At 39.5% G+C, this 19,387-nt stretch overlaps 3 protein-coding genes across 6 annotated transcripts in view; 1 reads left to right on the plus strand and 2 right to left on the minus strand.

Annotated features, from left to right (window-relative positions):
• The window catches only part of LOC128871832 (PH and SEC7 domain-containing protein), a 113,435-nt gene extending 108,493 nt beyond the window's left edge, over positions 1 to 4,942 (minus strand). For 2 of the 4 annotated variants that reach the window (XM_054113928.1, XM_054113927.1), the window contains exon 1: positions 3,079 to 4,942. In XM_054113928.1, coding sequence (XP_053969903.1) covers positions 3,079 to 3,213 — 135 coding nt within the window. In that variant the 5' untranslated portion in view covers positions 3,214 to 4,942. The remainder of the gene's footprint in view (positions 1 to 3,078) is intronic. The other 2 variants (XM_054113929.1, XM_054113930.1) reach the window with 2 other exon arrangements.
• Positions 4,943 to 12,098: 7,156 nt separating this feature from the next.
• LOC128871835 (CDGSH iron-sulfur domain-containing protein 2 homolog) lies at positions 12,099 to 14,932 on the plus strand. The gene is made up of 3 exons (XM_054113932.1): positions 12,099 to 12,360; positions 13,269 to 13,486; positions 13,558 to 14,932. The coding sequence occupies exons 1-3, from the start codon at positions 12,264 to 12,266 to the stop codon at positions 13,642 to 13,644; spliced, it is 402 nt and encodes a 133-aa protein (XP_053969907.1). The 5' UTR covers positions 12,099 to 12,263; the 3' UTR covers positions 13,645 to 14,932.
• Positions 14,488 to 16,406, minus strand: LOC128871833 (elongation factor 1-gamma). Its single transcript, XM_054113931.1, has 3 exons — positions 16,298 to 16,406; positions 16,009 to 16,158; positions 14,488 to 15,880 (listed from the first exon to the last, which is right to left on the minus strand). The coding sequence occupies exons 1-3, from the start codon at positions 16,307 to 16,309 to the stop codon at positions 14,759 to 14,761; spliced, it is 1,284 nt and encodes a 427-aa protein (XP_053969906.1). The 5' UTR covers positions 16,310 to 16,406; the 3' UTR covers positions 14,488 to 14,758.
• Positions 16,407 to 19,387: the final 2,981 nt, after the last annotated feature.

Here is a 19,387-nt window from a genome sequence, read left to right on the forward strand (position 1 = left end):
GTAGGCAGCAGGTGACAGTGGGTATGTATATGTTAAAAATTTCGAGCTCGGAATCGCCTGACCGGACAGCTATGCCTTGACATTCTAAGGTGCTGTCCCTGGGGTCGATTCCTTCATCGATAAGACGATACTGCACAGTGTGGTGGACTATAAACGCTAGGCCACCACCGTTGTCTCGCTCGCGATCGTGTCTGTGCACGTTATAGCCATCCCTGGTGATCAGAGATGACCTAGCGTGCAACTTTGTTTCTTGGACCGCAGCTATTTTGATACTGTGCCGGCTCATAAAGTCGACTATCTCGTCGACCTTACTCGTAAGTCCGTTGCAGTTAAACTGGAGAAGCTTGAAGCTTCTCGGTGAGGTCAGTGTAATCCGGGGGGTGAGGGACGCGTGGGGTTGTCTACGTTGGACCTGCTGTGTAATCCACTGTGGTTGTTGCGGCCTGATGGTGGTGGGCGGCCGCGCCTCCGGGGGAGGTAGTGGGTGCAGAGCTCTGCAGCAGGGGGCAACGTAGGCAGTTGTCCACTCACGGGTGGTGCGCAGGCCGGAACATCTCCGAAAATGACACCAGCCACTGCAGGAATTGCATTGGACTGATACCAGATTCCGAGGTATTACGGTCTGACACCCCGCACTGGGGTTGGAGCAGGAAGGGATGGGAGGGGTTGAAGGGGAGTTGTGTTGCTCCGATAGGCTCCTCACCGTGGAGGTGTGGGTTGTGGTGGCGGTTGGTAGTGCCGGCCTATCAGGGGGTGTGGTAGCCGTGGAGGCATCAGACGCCTGTTGGCGGGAGCAACACGTGGCCACATACCGTGTGGACCACTCCCTGTGCGACTTAAGGCCTGAGCAGGTCTTAAGGTGGCTCCACCCGTTGCACTTATTGCACCTAACCGAGGTGGAGTTCGGGTGGAGCCGTTGATGGCAGACGCAGCAGTAGAATACTTCTGGCCCAGGGTTGGATTCGACTCCAGCCCTGAGGAGAAGCATTTGGAGCAGGTTTGCTGCGAGAGTTTGCTCCTGTGACGTAAGGGGTGGGGTGATATGCGATACACTAGACAGGGCTAGTGTACTGGGGCGGCAGCCCTTGGTCGGGAAAAACCCGAGTCATTCCGGTAACGTAGAACCGGCTGCCATGGGAATGCAGGGTAGTATATCCCACACCTACTTCTTCTGCCAAGCCACAGCCAGTGAGCATCACCTACTTGTATCTTGCCCAGAACTTGCTTCTCAAAGACATTACCACTTCAGCAACAGAGCATTTACTTTCAGCTGTTTATATTGCAGCGATACCTTCACCCACATACATACATATGATTAAATTTCCATTATCTCAAAACCCTTACTAATTTTTTTTTTTTTTGTCGTTTGAAGTGCCTGTCTACTAATTCAAGCCGAAATGGATCTAGTATCAATCGAATATCAGTTATATTTATTTTTTTACCACTCGAAAAACTAACCTTTTAATTAATCACTCAACGCATTTCACTCAAAAATCCCAATTATATGTTTGCCGAAATTAAACAGCCGCACTTCAGCTACTGATATCGATGAGCCTTAATAACGACATTAGTGGTTAAATACATACGGTGATAATTACTTCATAATCAAATGAGATTCAAAATACATATGTATACATATTCTTCGACGTATCCATGCTGGATGTGCTGATTATAGTACATACAAACGTCATTTTGATCTTAGCCTTATGGTTTTCAGGTCATACTATATTATTAGTTATGTCATTCATTATGTGTATATTTCTCGCTGCCTCTGTTAGTTCGCCAATAGTATTGAGACCTGTCCACTCTATGATGTTGTCCAGTCAAGTCATTTTTTTCTCCTGCCAATACCTCTTCGCCCTTCGATTTTTCTTGTATTTGCAGTTGTTCATTTATGTCGGCTAGCATGTTCCTTGTTCATAATTTTTTTGTATAGTACCACAAAGGTATATGATGCGGCAAAGTCCTTCTAATGTACTAAATTTTTTCACGTAAATATGAATGATATTAATTAATTTAATGGTTAAAGTAGTAATTACAGGTATTTGTTATTTAAATGTATAAAATTTTTTAGAAAATTTATATTTGTACATACATTTTAAATAAAGGTAAAGATAGGCCTCTGAAGTTTGCCTGGAATAACTACGTATTATCGAAAATCGATTATACCATAAAATGGCAAGGCAGGTGACAGGTATCAACAATATAAACAACTTAAAATTATGTTATTGTTTGGCCAGGAACAAGGAATATGAACAACGAAATAGTTCGTCGAAGGAATATTTTTTCATTGAAAGTGACAATGCAGGAATTGGCCGAACCAAGCTCAATGAAGAAATGAAATGCTACAACAGCAACAACAAATAAGAGCAACATTAGGGCAAATAATTGACAAAGAAATTGCAGGAGCAAGTGTATTTAGTTGGTTTTGAAAATGAGCGAGTGACAGTGCGAATGGGAAAGCGCAACCACTTTCAAGTTAATGTGAGAAGAGAAATATAAGAAAAGTGTTAGAAATAATATTTCATTGCTGAGAAAAAAAAAGGTTTAATAAAAGGCAAAACAAAAAACAGTCAGAGCGGATAATGTAAACACCTAGCGAATACACAGTTAGGCCACATTTTTGTCCATAACGCCCCACCGACCGCGCACATTTTCAGATTCTCCATTATCTTTTTCGCTTATTTGTAATTGGTAAGCTCATAAGAGTACTTAATACATTGCAACAACACATTAAACGCCAATGATAGCATTCACAAGATTACAGTTGGTACACATAAAAAATAATTTTATAAAGATGAAGTCATTCCCAGCAAATATTATACAGGCATAACTACGCATGGGATTTGAACAGCAGATAAAAATGTAGAAATCATCAAGTTGAGTTAAAAAAAGGATATCAATCTGACGAACCGCATAACTACATACCACGTAAAAAACTCATGTGGTTATGAGTAGTGGTACACAACAAATTCGAGAAAAAATGAGGCAACTCCTATTTGATTTGCTCAGAGTAAATCTAGAAAAATTCTTTTTGAACGGTACTGCAGTAAATAAATATAAATCAATCCTACTTACCGCACCATCAGCGGCCGGTGAATTCTCGTGTATCTCGTAGATTACATGCGGTGGTCCGGTAGTGCCCAACAGCGAAAACCCAAAACCGGAATGTTCATTGCGGCGCAAAACCACTTTCAGTTCCTCGGCGGCCATTATTATGCCTCAGTTGAAGCTACTGTTGCTGCTGTTCCAAATCCAACGCTGTACGTACTCCTACTGCTGGTGCTGTTGAAGGTGCACAGATACGCTTTGTTGACCACTGCAGAAAGTGCGATCACGACACACCGCCGATGTACCTCGTTGATTTGTGTATTTAGTATTAGTCAACGACGACGTTGCTGCTTCAAGCTGACGTTGGATGCCCTCCGACTTTATAGGTTTGTATTTTCAATTTCTATTAAATTCGTAGATGCAAGGAAAGTGGCATCAGTAGTAGTTATATGGTTTGCGGCTAAATTAAATTTATTATTCATGCAATTCTGCAAATGCTACGGCTTTTCGCATGTACCGCTTGTGTGTACTCCGTCTATCGGCTACCTTCGTTCTAGCTTCGTTAGTTGATTCTCCATAACCTTTTGTTTGTATTTGGAAAAGTTCTTCTCAAAAATTAGTTACTTTTCACTATTTGCCGTTCCCATTAATGCCCAATAACCTGACTTTGTCTTTCCTTTCTGCGGTATGAACTTTCGTGCTGATAAATTCGTAGTGCTTGACTGGATTTTTGGGCTTGGTCACACCGATTTCGCTGTCACCGCCTCCGACTACATTGGCGTCATCAATATGTAGTTAGCGTCGACGTTGTTGTCGTTACTGCTGATAGTAAGAGCTAACAAACAGCCGCAAACGTTTTTGTTTTTGGTTCGATTCGACGCTGCTACGTTGTCTTGTTACTCCTCTTGCTTTGCTTTGCTTTGTTTCGCTTCGCTTCCACAAATATTACACCGCGTACACTGCGCACTCTTTCGCGGCGAACAAACACAAGCATCTAAATACATATGCACAAGTGATAGAGCATTGTGCAGTGGCTGCAACTTGTACGCCACCCGTTTTGTTTGCTCGTTTTATGCTTTTTCATTTACTTTGAAAATTCCTCTTGTTCCCTTCCACAATAAAATTATATGCACTTTGAAACCAAGAAGTTGAAATCGTACAACTGTCCGCTACTTTTTTTAATTTGGAATAGTTATTCAGTTATATTATTTATTTATTGTTCTCATTACTTTAAGTAATACTCTAACTTTGCACATACATAATCAGCACTATACACTGCTCAACACACTTTACAAATTTTATACATACAACACTTTTCCGGCATAGCCCAAACAGCCAATTGCTAAACCATTTTAATTTTATTTATTTTAGAAACCAATATCTTTCAATTTAAATTCATTTTGCACAATGCCCCAACGGGTTTACTTCATCATTACTATTATTCCGATTGCCGCTGTTCGTGTGGATTAGCTTCGTCAGTTGTACGGCTGAAGTCGCGTCGTCGTCTGCACCTACGTCGGCGTCAACGACACATCGCGGATTTCGTAGCTACTGAGGTTTTGTGTCAGATATCCCCGTCATATCCTAGCACTTCACGAAGGCCACCTATTTGCATTTTTAGCTTTAAATTTCCCGACTTTCCACTTTATTATATTTACACTTATTTTGCCATATTATAATTACTTTCCCGAACTTAAAAAACACTGTTTTTAGTACGCGCACACGGCACAAAATATACGATAGTGTTGTGTTCAAATTCTTTCGCAGCCGCATCGAATCGGCGAAATTGCTGTCGTTGTCTTCGAGTACTCCAATGTTGCATAAAAACTGAGTAGAAAAGGAATGACGGGAACGTACACATTTGCCATTCAAATATAAACAGACAGTCATGAAGGAAAATTTTAATTCAGTTCACTTGTTTGAATTGTCCAAAAAAATGTTTACATGCAGCGTTTTTAGTTTACATACATATACACACATTTTGGTGAACAAGTGGTTACCAAGTTTTCAGTTCGATGATACAAATTTTTTGAAGTTCAGAAAAAACTTTCTTGTATTTGTACCATGTCATATTGCTTGCGGATAGTTCTTAAACAATTTTTACTTCATAAATACAACAAAAATATATTAAAATAAAACTTGGCGGCTAAAATTCATTTTCTCATTTTATTCCGATGGCTTTGAATAAACAAAGAAAAGGAAGGGGAATTACTTGTTTGCGAAGACGAAGGGTAGGCAAAAGCAAAGGATAAAACCAAACACAAGTAATTATGCGCACACATACTCCCTTTGCCACGGCGTCTTCCGCATACAAACGGGAACAATCTGCATTTGCTCGCTTTACATTAATTTGTGATTTCACAATTTAACACAGGGCACTTCGTTCTTATTCATTTACTTATTTTAAACCTCACAAATAACAGTTTCACAAACATGTCATTTCTTCTCCTTTTGGATGTGTTGTTCGTTTGTTTTGTATTGGAAAAGGAACTGACGTCAGGCTTACCAAAATCGCGAAAAATAAAACAACTGTTTTTTAATGGCCCCTCCTAAGGTAATCTATGCACGCGATTGGGCTCTTACGACACGGCGAATTCGGAAAGCGGAATCTTGTATTCTATCATTCTTGAAATGAACCTATATTGGCACCACTAGGAAAGAGCTTTTAAATCAAGGCGAATTGAGTATATACGGTGACGCCATTAGAAACAGTTACTTTATTTTTCGCGATTTTACAAGTCTGACGTCAGCTCAGTTCGCAATACAAAACAAACGACCAAAATAAGCGAAAGTTGGAAAAATTTCATGTCCGCACTTATGACTCGACGAATTCGAAAAGCGCAATCTATATCTCTATCACTCTGGCTTTCAAATATGGCATTTGTTTGGACTCAAGAATGATAGAATACAAGATTGTACCTTTCGAATTTGCCGAGTCGTAAGAGCGGAAGAATAAACAAGTAAAAGGAAGGGGATTACTTCTTTTTGAAGAAAGAGAGTAGGCGAAAGCAATGGAACCAACCAAACAAAAGAAATTATACACACAGGCAGCAGCACTAGCAGCATGTGCCATAGGTTTTATATTAATTTGTGCTTCCCGAGATTAACACACGGCACTTCGTTTCCATTAGTTTGATTAGTTTAAATCTCACAAATCACAAGCCTTTCAATGAATTCTTCTTACTTTTATTTGTTTTGTATTGCGAACTGAGCTGCAGTCAGACTTGTCAAAGCGCGAAAAATAAAGAAATAATACGTTCACATATAAGTAGATAATCTATGGACTTTTTTCCGCTTTACTCAAAATCCGGAATTAAAAAGCACAATTTCCCATACAAAATGTCTCTCCCAAAATCTGAGATTATTAAATAATCCTAGATAATAACGATACTCTTCGACATACAACCCTGTGTTTTCTGTGTTATCGATAATTATTATTACGAATGTAAGGAGAAACATCAAAATAAAAATTAAATGAAATGGATGCCGGCAAAGAAAACAGGTCTGTAAACATAATTCTAATAAAATGTTTGTTGAATATTATTAATTAGGGATTAGGGATTACAGAAAAAAGCGTGTGTCCAATTTGTCCTCTTATTACTTATTATAAAATGTAATATTAAATATCCTATGCGCGTTGCTGCCATAATTTTTCACAACCTCAGTAAACGTCGCATACGGATTTCTTCCAACTGTTAATTATTAGCAGCCAATTAATTGCGCAAGGCGGCCGCCGTAGCCGAATGGGTTGGTGCGTGACTACCATTCGGAATTCATAGAGAGAACGTCGGTTCGAATCTCGGTGAAACACAAAAAATTAAGAAAAACATTTTTCTAATAGCGGTCGCCCCTCGGCAGGCAATGGCAAACCTCCGAGTGTATTTCTGCCATGAAAAAGCTCCTCATAAAAATATCTGCCGTTCGGAGTCGGCTTGAAACTGTAGGCCCCTCCATTTGTGGATCAACATCAAGACTCACACCACAAATAGGAGGAGGAGCTCGGTCAAACATCCAAAAAGGGTGTACGCGCCTTATATATATATACAATTACGCAATTAAATTAGCTATTCCTTCTCCTTGTATTTTCTTCATATCATTAATAATAATTAAAAAAACCAAAAACACCGAAATATTCCACCAAAATAATTTCTTTGCAGAAAAGCCTCTCAAAGCAGTATTGACAGCTGATTTTCCATTTTGCAGGTAATCTACCATATGTGAACGGGTAGATTAATTTGGTCTATTTATAGGTGATTAATGCATATGTGAACGTATTATAACTGTTTTTTAATGGCGCAACCATAGATATTCAATTCGCCTTGGTTTGGAATCACTAAAAGAGTTTTAGTAAGGCCATGTTCATAACAGGCATTTTTCTAGCTCAACTCCTTAGTTATGTTGCGGGCGCTCTATCGACACCCTTTGTGTTCTCGTTCTTCTTAATGTCGTTGTTGACTGTAGACAGAGAACGTTAAAGTATAGAGAAGTCACTCGCGGACCAAAACAGACAAACACCTGCTTGGAGGTGCGGATAGTTCAACTATCACCAAGCTAGGGTATGAGGGCTACCCAAAAAACCAAAACCAAGAAGCATCTGCCTCATATTGAGCGGCTCTCTGGTCAGCGTTTGTTCTCCATGTAAGGAGCGGCTGTACTAATCGTGTAATACGAAAAAGCTGTGACTATGAGCCTCTGTTACCTGAGTATGCGGAGTGGAATCTTGCAAAAATGGCTTTCAGAAGGGTTCATTGCCTCTTTCGCCCCGTTAAAACCTGGCAGGTCTCACAAAGCGGGTAGCGTATATACGTACGACTGCAAAAAGGGAAACTCCATCATCGATCTTGCCTTTGCGGACCGACTAACTGCGAATACCACTATCTGGACGGTAGATAAAGGCATACATTCACATAGCGATCATCTGGCCATTATGATTCAAACGTCCAGCATAGTACGTAGATAGAAAACGGGTGTCCGCAAATGGAAAAAATCAGCTTTCAACACTGCAACTTTTCAAATGCTTGGGAAAGCGTTTTTATTGACGGAGTGAATGCAGAAATCCTGGCGGAGCAAGTTGCCTTTCAAATGGAAGCTTGCTGTGACGCATCCATTCCCAGGTGCCGGATCGGTAGGCACAAACAACCAATTTACTGGTGGACCGATGAAATTGCATCAAGCCGGAGGAAATGCTTAATGGCAAGGAAAAAGGCACAAAGAGCACGGTGCCGTTCATCGTATAAAGAACTTTATTCATCCTATAAGGCTCGTAAATGCGATCTGAAGCTAGCAACCCACAAAGCAAAATTAGAAGCTTTAGAAAATTGGTAGACAGGGCAAATGCAAATCCATGGGGCCTGGCGTAAAAACTGTCAAGCGGAAAGTGAAGGGACCGCAATCACCTCAACCCACGTGCCCACTGCTATTACAACAAGTGGTTGTAACGCTCTTTCCGCCCCAGAAAGACAGTGATAACTCAGCGGACAAATACGACTTAGAGCTGAGTATGCCTTCAGTAACAACAGATGAAGTGCTAGGTACACTGAACCGTATTAACGTCAGAAAGACCCCAGAGCCAGATGGTATACCTAACGCTGCCTTTAAGACAGCTGTACATACGAAACCACACTTTTTTTGTGAATTTGTACGAAACTTATCTTATGATGAACCATCAGCATACAGATCGCTTTGTATGCTCGATACGGTGAGAAAGGTACTCGAACGTATCATATGCGACCGGCTACAAGTTTATCTCGAATGCCCATCTGGTCTATCGGAAAATCAGTATGGTTTTCGAAAGGCGGGGTCAACGGTAGATGCAGGGTAAATGTAGGGCAACATTTTAAAGTCTCTCAAAGAACTAAGTGTACCGGGTTACCTACTGCGCATAGTTCGTAGTTACTTCACCAACAGAATTCTGCAATACGATACATACTGTGGCCAAAAAACATACCAAATCACTGGCGGGGTTCCCCAAGGATCTGTCCTTGGTCCAATACTTTGGAATGTCATGTACGAGGGGCTCGTCGAACTAAAACTACAAGACGATGCTACTATTGTAGGCTATGCAAATGGTATTGCGATTGTAGTTATGGATAGACACATAGACCAGCTGGAGGCAACAAAAAAATCGAGGCAGTACTCATCAGTGGGCGGAGAAAAAAGGAGCAAATAAAACTACCTATAGGCACCCATGAAAAACTCTCTAAGGAGTCGATTAAGTATCTTGGCGTGATAATAGACACGCGACTTAGCTACAAGCAGCACCTATCTGCAGCAAGCGCAAAAGCTGATGCTATGGATAGAGCGCTTACACGAATGTTGCCTTTTATTGGCGGCCCGCAAGGCAGCAGAAGACGTGTCTTATCGACGATTGTAGACTCCGTAGTCTTTTACGCTGCCCCGATATGGGCCGGAGCTAAAACGTCTAGCATACAATACGAAGCACAGGAATTTCGCTGAAGTGCAATAGGGGTGGCTTGTGGCTACAGAATGGTCTCGAGAGACGCAATAGGCGTTATTGCGGGCAAACTACCAGCCGACATTCAAGCAAAGGAATTAAGCCGTCTCTATAGCAGGCGTCGGGCTAAGCCGTCATTAGAAGAAAAAGCTAAAGAGAGACTGCATTCGATAGAAGAATGGCTAAGCAGATGGGATTCGTCAACTAACGGACGTTGGGCCCATAGGCTTATTTCAAATATTAGCCAATGGGTGACCAGGAAACACGGAGACGTTGACTACTATCTCACTCAAATACTGAGTGGCCCCGGTTGTTTTTTTGAAGTATCTCCATCGATTTAATCTGGAGGGCAGCTCGTTCTGCCCAAACTGCAACAACGCGATAAAAAGTGCGGAACACGTGTTCTTCCACTGCGAACGTTTCAGAGAGGAGCGCCTAACGTTTGAAGCACTTCTGGGTGGTCAGCTGTGCCCGGAAAATCTAATCACCAAGATGATCGCATCAAATACTTGCTGGAATGCAGCAACAAATTTTGCAACAATGATAGGGTTATATCTTCAACGCGCAGAGTGGCAACGCAACACGCAGCGAAGAATTCAGCAGCAGCTATTGACTGGAGGTAGACTGCCTACGAACTAACGAGCTCAGTGCTCAAGACGGTATCAGACTACGACATGTCGGTAATACATACGACACCTTTTCCGATGTTCCATTTGCTGCGGACACTTATGAAGTTGAAGCAATGGATGCTCTCGATAGCGTATAATCTCCATACGCCCATGTAAGAGGAACCTGGGCGCAGGTATCTGTTGTGTCAATAGATATAAACGCGGCTCTACCTTGACGAAATGTTACCACGGTGCCAGTGTAGAACTCAGCCGATAAGGAGGGTTGTTATAGTGTTAGTGGGAGCATGCCCCACATACCACTGGTGTGACGGCACCTTTGATGATGTTTCTGATATTTTAATTTTAACTTCCTTAAAAAAAAAAAAAGAAAAAAAATAAGCATGTGCATCACGACATTCTTAAAGAAAATTTAAGTCCAAGTGTCGAAAAACTGGGCCTTAATGGGACAACTTGGCAATTTCAACAAGATAATGACCCAAAACATTTGTCTTAGGGGGCGTCCATAAATTACGTGAGATGTTTTAGGGGGGGAGGGGGTCGAGTCAAATCTCATCTAATCTTACGTTGGAGAGAGGGGGGGTCTCGGCAAATATCACGCAATTTTTTTTCTGATTGAAACAAAAAAATTGTACATGCTTAAGATTTAATCTCAAGCGTAATCGTAGTATGATTAAGATCATTCACTAATTCGTTCGAAAGAAAATAATTTCATTCATACTTCGACGTTATACATTACTACTGTCAAACCACCATATTTGTTTTATACCAAATAGCTCAATTTAATCTGAATTTGCGGTACAGTGTAGCCCGTCGGTTGTTTTCGCGCCACTATGAGCCGAACGCCCTATCACTCAGGTTGATGTTTGACAATTCCGGACTTTAAAGAACATGACGCAAAATCATTTGCTCCATTTCTAATACGCGTACCGATTCAACCGCTGAATGCCTTCATCAGCACGCCTATTGATCTCTATTGCCCAAGTATACGTGATGATTTAGAGAAAATATGCTGCAGTACATGCGGTATTTACTTCGCATCTATCACAAGAGCTGCAGAGCACAGGAGAGCAGCTCACATTGCACCAGCTAAGCAAGCGCGTATGTTCCGCAAAGTGCGACCCTCACGGATTGTCACAAGACGAGCTAATGAGTTACTGTGCGCAAGCGTCAACGGCTTAGAGTGGCTAGATTAGAACGAAGTTGAAGGAGCACATGATTTTACTGAAAATCATATGGACATGTTGGTCCCAATAGTCTCTCTTGAAACCGCGCATGATTCTCCATGAACTGAATTAGAGTAGATATTCTTTTTTTAATCGCAGTAGTTACGATTTAAGTCTTCTATTGTTAAATTTTTATTACACTTATAACTCTCAGCAATATTGATTACTAGTCTTAACTAGTCGTAAATAAAAGCACGAAGCAAATTTTTTTTCTTTTTACAATAACAATCCAACGCGTTTACATAAGAAACCCACATTTTGAAAAATCTCACGTGAGATTGGGGGATGGGGGAGGGGGTTGAATAAAATCTCACGACATCTCACCAGGGGGGGAGAGAGGTTCAGAAAATTGAAAAAAACACCTCACGTAATTTATGGACGCCCCCTTATCTTGTGCAGGAGTGGTTGATATACTATTGCAAACTACTTAAAAAACAAGTTGATTACGCTATCTGTGCCAGTACTTTTTTGATGTGATTTTGTGCCTTATTTTACCTTTCATGGTTGAGCTTGTAAACATAAGTCGATTTTTTTTTTGTTCAGATACGTAACAAATATATACATTTATACCATTTATACTTTCATTAGAAGAAAAGTTAAAGCACTGAGAACTTTGATTTTTCGAGTGGGTCAATACTTTTTTGACTCACTGTACGTCTTGGTGACGGCTATGTCTACTTTCAGTCAGCCATCGAATGACTGCAATAAACGAAGTGTCAAAAACAATGTATATTTCATTGAACATCAAAAGCACTATAATTATTCTGTTGACATTTGCTGTTTCGTTGGTTTTGTAAATTGCTCTCGCTGTGTTGTCGTGCAAATACCGAAGTTATTAAAGAGATTAGGACCATTTTAAAATTTGTATAGATTCATAGTATTGCATTAAAAGAAAATATTGCCAAAATGCAGGCTGTTTCGAGCTTAATCAAGACAACAATTCCAAACTACATGTCCAACTTGCCAATACCAGACTCCTCTTCGGGTTGGTTCAAATTGTCATGTAAGTAAAGTTTTGTGTATTTATGATATGTACTGAAGGAGAGGATGACAGTGGTTCATAACGAATTTCAATTTAATATTTTTCAATGAGGTCAGAAGGTAAGTATGGCCAAATCAGTATAATTTAGCATTTATATTGATTTGATTTCGAAATTATAAGGATTTCTTGCAATCATCCAACTGGTTTGTTTCTATTAGCTCAGTGCTACAAAAAGCCTGCGGTATGATCAAATTTACATTGCGATTATGCAAGAGTGGACAAAATTCACCTGTCAACCTTATTAAGCACTGATGCTGCTACGCCAATAAATATATAGATACGCAGATACATATACATACATATATGTAATATTAATAATGCAATAAGACTAAATACAGTATTACTAAATAAACAAAATTTTCAAATATTGTTTTTTTTTTGTCTCGTTGTTTCTATGTATCAACCGGCCCACTTCGCAACTTTTACTGCGCTGGCGCTCGTTTTGTTCCATTTTAAATTCATACTGCTTTGCTTTTTGCTTTAAATTAATGCTAATTAGCGTTTGTAAGGGTCGAACAGGTGTTAGTTGTAATTAGATATGTATAAGCCTAAAGAAGCCGTCACAGCAGAGCGGATTGTATCTGCCTACCATTCGTTATGTCCCGGGCTCTATGCCCACTGTAGATATGAAGCTCCAAATGAAAAAGTTCTTTTCAACAGGGGCCGTTCTATACGTGCAAAGGGAAACTACCATCAGATGTATGAAGGCGGCATAAAATTGTAGGTCTCCCCATATATATTACAACAATAAAAGAACTCATTGGATTGGCAGGGAAAAGCCTGGGCAAGCTTTTAACAAGAGATATACATCCTATATACTAGTTACATATAGATCAGGAAGAACAGTATTAACACTTTATTTCTTACAGTTAAGGATTGGCTAGCTCTTATCCCTCCCACCGCTGTCGTTGCCGGGCTAGGTTATGTTTCATACTTGGCCTTTTGCCCGGCTGCGCAAAAGGGCTGCTCAGGTACCGGTCGCTGTAATCAGTCTATTCGTAAATCAGAAGCTAAAGTCGTGGACATGATCGACATTGAAAACATTGCAGAAAAAGCAGCTTTCTGCCGTTGTTGGAAAACCAAAAACGTAAGCAAATCAATACTTAAATTACAATTCACATTGAATAATTTCCAATCACTCTTCAAATTATTTTTTAGTGGCCCTACTGTGATGGCAGTCACGGTGAACACAATAAGCGAACGGGCGATAACGTTGGACCTGTTGTCTTACAGAGGAAGCAGTAAATATATTGTTGGCGTGAATTTGCCAACACATTTGCAAGTTAAAACGAAGAACAGTTGTACGCATACACAGCTATACATTAATACTACTACTATTGAGTTTGATATTAGCAGTCGAATTGTTATTTTTTCTCTTTCACTAATCGCATTTCAGAGATCAGTAAAGTTAAGCTTTAATGTTCCGTTTTACCATAAATAATTTATGTAAAGTTATAAATTGAATATTTAAATTCTGCTTTGGAAGCAATTGAATCGATCAAAAGTTTTGATGTAAAATAAATTGTAAACAAGCAAAAAATGCATAACAGATTAAACATGCATTTGTATCCTCGACTTGCGCTAACCATATTGGAATCATACGTTCCAACGACAACCATGCTTCCTTCAGGAAAAACCTGAGAATGTTTCAGTATTTCGTAAAATAACGTCATTAGAACTCCAACAACCCACAATTGTTGGGAATGGGTGACTTCCTAAACTAAAATGGTCGATGCGTAATCGCATCACAAATGCAAATATATTTTTAGACTCATTAGAGTGCTCCTCTCCAGATAATTGTTCCCACGACAGTCGGTTCTACAAATTACTCGGATTTATATCCAAGGGTACCTCAGCATTCCCCGTGTATGCATGGGGAATGCTCACGCTGCTACAACAACAGCAGACACAAATCGTTAATTATGAGGTAAAAGCATCAGTGGTATTGAAAAATTGCGTTGCAGTGATGAATTGCAAAGCGACGTTGAGAAAGTCAGCCAATCGACCATATGATTAAGCATTTGGTCTTTCAAGCCATTCCCTGTGAAGGAAAAACTTGTACCAATAAAATTAAAAAACCAATGGTCATATGTTTTCAAACTTTTATTTAAAAAAGAACAGATTTTAATATAAATAATTTTTCCGACTGGCTTTTTGAGTTTGCTGGAATACAAAAACAGAAACCTAGATATTTTAATTACCAAAAGGCGGTCATTTTTGTAAGCTTAAATGATTATTTGTAGGATCGTTGTTAGGGTAAGGTTGGTTAACTTTAAATTAGGACCCATTTGGTAAGATTATTGTTTTATGATGAACAAATCTCAACTGCGTATGATTCATTTAGGTTTTTGTCCTCTATTTACTTAAATATTTTACCCTGATTGAATTTGCGGCCATCTTTATCTGTACCAGTCCATGAGAAGTACTGTTGCACTAATTGTTTAGTATTTTCAGATTTGGGGTCAAGTTTCTCCCATGAGTAACAGTCGTAATCAATCTGCCAGTCGGGTGAAAGTTTGAAAGCCAAATCATGTCCGCGCCACACCCAAACTCCGGAAATGGTACTGTTGTTGTCCTCGCCGAAGAGACATACTGAAGCAAACGCTTGCTTGCGCATTTTATCAAGGCGTTGGAACATACCAGTAATGAGATTGCACGACATGAATACCTTGCTCAACTCGTCGTTATATTTATATTCACCAAACCAGATTGAGTAGTTTTCTGGGTCGAATTTCTGCCAGAAGTAGGGAATGGATACCGCCTCGTCCTCGTTGGAGTAAGAGCGTTTGAAGTCATCAAAATTAAATGTTCCTTTAGGCATGGCATCGAAGGGATCCTTGGATTTGGGTTCCAAAAGCAGCGCTTCATCAGCAGCATCCAATTCTTCTTTTGGACTTTCCTTTTTCTTTTCCTCCTTCGGCTTCTTCTCTTCCTTCTGCTTTGGTTGCTGCTTCTTTTCGCTAGCCCCTCCAGTCTTTGATATGAATTCAGCATATTTTTTAGGATCGAAAGTGAGTGCGGTCTCGCACAAAGTGAAATTTTTAACAACGGCTTTAACTTGTGGCTGATTGAGGATGGTCACGAACCAACGGTTTACATTGCCGAACTCGGCGCGTACTTTCGGCTCCAGCACGTATTGGTACAAATGCAACAGACTGCTGAAGACTACCACGTCGGCGAGTGTAATACGTTCACTAACCAAATATGTGCTATTTAACAATTTATTGTTCAATAAGGTAAGAATGGCGGTGGCCTCCTGTTTAGCGGTGCTATTCTTTTGTTGTGGCATAATGCCCAACAGTGGGAAAACCCAAGAACAGGAAGCTGGAACGATCTCATTGTCAGCATACGACAACCATTGTAACACTTCAGCTTGAGCAAGTGGACACTTGCCACCGCGGAGCTGTTCATTGGCTACGTAGAAAGCAATGGCATTCGACTCCGACAGGTATTTGCCATCAACAGTTTCAAAAGCAGGCACCTATAAAAGTATATAAAATGCTTATGAATGAATGTTAAAGTTCATGATGACGTGTGCATGCAACCAACCAAATAGGTTGAGCAACCACACGAAGGTATTTAGCAGGCACGTTCGTTACCCATTCCTACCTTGCCACTGGGAAACTTCTTCAGAAATTCGGCAGATTTGTTGGTCTCGCCAAAAACGAAGTTTTCAGCTACTTTCACCTGAGCACCGGAGTACTGGGCAGCGATGAGTGCTTTGTACGCACGGAAGTTTTCTGGGTAGGTATAAAGCGTCTGTAAACGAAAAATTTTTGTAAAATTTACGCTCAACACGGCAGTTTTTTTGACTATTAAATTTTCGAACAAAAATTAGCTAATAAAATAACACGATGAGTTGGATATTTTCAAATTAAATCAGTGAAAATTTACTTACGCCTGTCGCCATCTTTGCTACTTGCCGGAGAAAAGGAAAAGTGACAGTAGCCGGCGTGTTGTTAACGTCTGTCAAGAAGTCTTTAGGCTTACAGGTCTTGCCACTTAAATATATAAAACCAAATCGAATTAATTTTATAATCTTTTATAGAAGAATTATAATTTAAAAGAATGTATAGATGAGCTTTGCAAACAAAACTTCTGTTGAACTTGAGAACTACTACAGAAAAATCTGAGCTGAGAATATCTTAATATTTCTTAGACATTTGCGTTTTAAAATATAGAAACGTCGCAAGGCGAATAGAGCATCTCAAGTGACGCCATTAAAAAACAGTTATATATATATATAATTGGCGCTTACACCCTTTTTGGGTGTTTGGCCAAGCTCTTCCTCCTATTTGTGGTGTGCGTCTTGATGTTGTTCCACAAATGGAGGGACCTACAGTTTCAAACCGACTCCGAACGGCAGATATTTTTTATGAGGAGCTTTTTCAATGCAGATATACACTCGGAGTTTTGCCATTGACTGCGAAGGTTCAACCGCTTTTAGAAAAATGTTTTTCTTAATTTTGGGGTTTCACCGAGATTCGAACCAACGCTCTCTCTCTGTGAATTCCGAATGGTAGTCACGCACCAATCCATTCGGCTACGGTGGCCACCGTTACTTTATTATTGTTATTAATTAATAGCAAGAGAAACAATTACAATGCTACACTTAAACCTGAAGCCCTGGCTACCAGGCCTTCGGCTAGTTACTTTATTTTTCGATTTTGAGAAGTCTGGCGTCAGCTCCCTTCGCAATACAAAACAAAAGAAAAAAAACTAGGAGAAGTTACATGTTTGAAAAAATTCATTGAACGGTTTGGTAATATTGTGATTTGTGAGATTTAAACTAATAGAATTAATGAAAAATAAATTGTTAAAGCACAAACAATTAATTCCCCTTCTTTTTGTTTGTTTATTTAAGGGCTCTGACGGCACAGTGAATTCGGAAGACGCAGCCTGGTATTTTATTATCCTTGGATGAACATGTGAAAGTGTAAACGAAAAGTAATAAACCGATTCACTAAATCCAGCAAGTTGTGTTGCCATTCATTTCAGACTTTTATTTAGCAATCCAGTGATCGAACTCAGACGAATTATTGTGAGAGATTTTATATAAAGAAACTCGTAACAACATTTAATCGTTTCCGTCCTTACATTGTTAAGTTAGTTTTCACTAGCCATTCGGCTCAAATCAAATTATCATTCACAAAAATAAAATATAAATTCTAATTAGAGTGGCCATAACAGGTACAACTAAACCATGACATTGTCACGAATTACGTTAAAATTCAATTAAACCTCTTGCAATAACCACTCTGAGTTCGATGACTAGACTGTCACATAAAAGTCACAAATGAATGGCAACGCACTTGTTTTACTTTATTTCCAACACTTTACTTTTAAATGAACACAATCACCTTAATTACCTGGTGATGCTCAAGCATGCATGTCCTGCAGCTTATATGTGTGCGTGTCGGGTGACACACGAACTTGCTTCGTGTCACACATACTTGTTGTCGGCTTTTGCATGATGAAAATCAAAAATTTTAGATATTAGCGTCATGCACCCGACACACACACATATAAGCTGCAGGACATGAATGCTTGAGCGTCACCAGGAGCTCTAAGATTGAATCACTCTAGTACATTTCGTTTATTGCTTACAAGCTCAATTTCCACCCCATGCGAATTCACCTCGGCTTATATACATGCTTAATAAATATCGCAATTTCTAGATCTGGCAGCTCGCATCTTCTGACAAGTTCTGTTGTAGCAGCTTTCTAAACCCCGTCTGTCCGATGTAGTCACCTGTTGTTTTCGTCTAACACATATAAGGGTAGACCCAGAAAGCATGGTCTGTCTCGCTATTTGCTGTCGCCATCAAGGCTAATTCACGTTTTTGTTTTGGCATCTCGTTCGCTATTGCTGCTAGAACCGTTCTGGCAGAACGTTCTCTGCTGGCAGTCTAATCACGAAACTTGAATGTTCGAAAGAATATATTAAAGTTATCTCGTTTGGAATAGTCCTTTGAGTGTTGGTTAATGTTGACGACTTGGTATAACGGTTTGGTGTGGGATACAATAATATCATCCATGATGCAAAGATTAATGAGATGGCGCCCATCGTGGTCCCGTTACTTTGCGCTCAGCGAATTTGACAACTAGCTACGTGATTTTAGCTCCAGTATGGCCAGATTACCATTTTCGTAACTTGATTTAGCCTTTTTTTTTTTGTTATTTTTATTATTTTTTGTCTCGGAGTTTTAGTTCATTCCACATGACATTTTTCTAGCCTATTCTAATTAAAAGTAATGTTTATAATTTTGTAAAATATACATTTTTTAATAATTTAAATAATTCACTCAGTTTTATTTAGCTGTACTTTTTTTTAACATCTGGTGGCATTGCCCGCGAATGCCGGTGTTGTTGGTGTTCTTCTGCTTTCGGCAGTCAAATCTCTCTCTCGCTACTGCAGAGTTGCCTAGCTTTGGATATAAAAACGCACTAAATGCCCATTTAAAGAAAATAAAACACGAAATTTTTATTGTGTTACTTAAAGAACTTTGTATGCGTGACAAATTGTCTGTAGAATGTGCGTTTTTTTTAAATAAATGTGTTATGCTTATGTACAATTTAATTTATGAGTTTTTTTTGTTAAGCGAGACTCTTGTATTAGGGGAACGACTTTTTTGCTATATTTGAAGTTATGTAACTAGATAAGGTACTCTTTGTGTAAAAATGTCAGTATGGTTTCTTTAGTATTTTCTGGTATTTTGTTGCTTATTTTTACTATGAATACACCTCTTGATGCTCTATGTCTCACTAAGGATTGATGACCGGAAGAAACGATTACACCTCTATGGTTTTAATTCGCATTCAATAAATTCAAAGACTTTTTAAAATGTGTAAAAAGGTTTTCAATCTTAAGAAGAGTTGAGAGCGGGGCATTTAATATTCTTGCATAGCCTTAAATGGAGCCAAAAATTAAATTTGCACTTTCAAATTATCAAATTTTATAGGAGTAAAAAAATTTTCATTAGCACTAA

Source organism: Anastrepha ludens, chromosome 2 (genome assembly GCF_028408465.1).
Source record: "Anastrepha ludens isolate Willacy chromosome 2, idAnaLude1.1, whole genome shotgun sequence".
Lineage (NCBI taxonomy): Eukaryota > Metazoa > Arthropoda > Insecta > Diptera > Tephritidae > Anastrepha > Anastrepha ludens.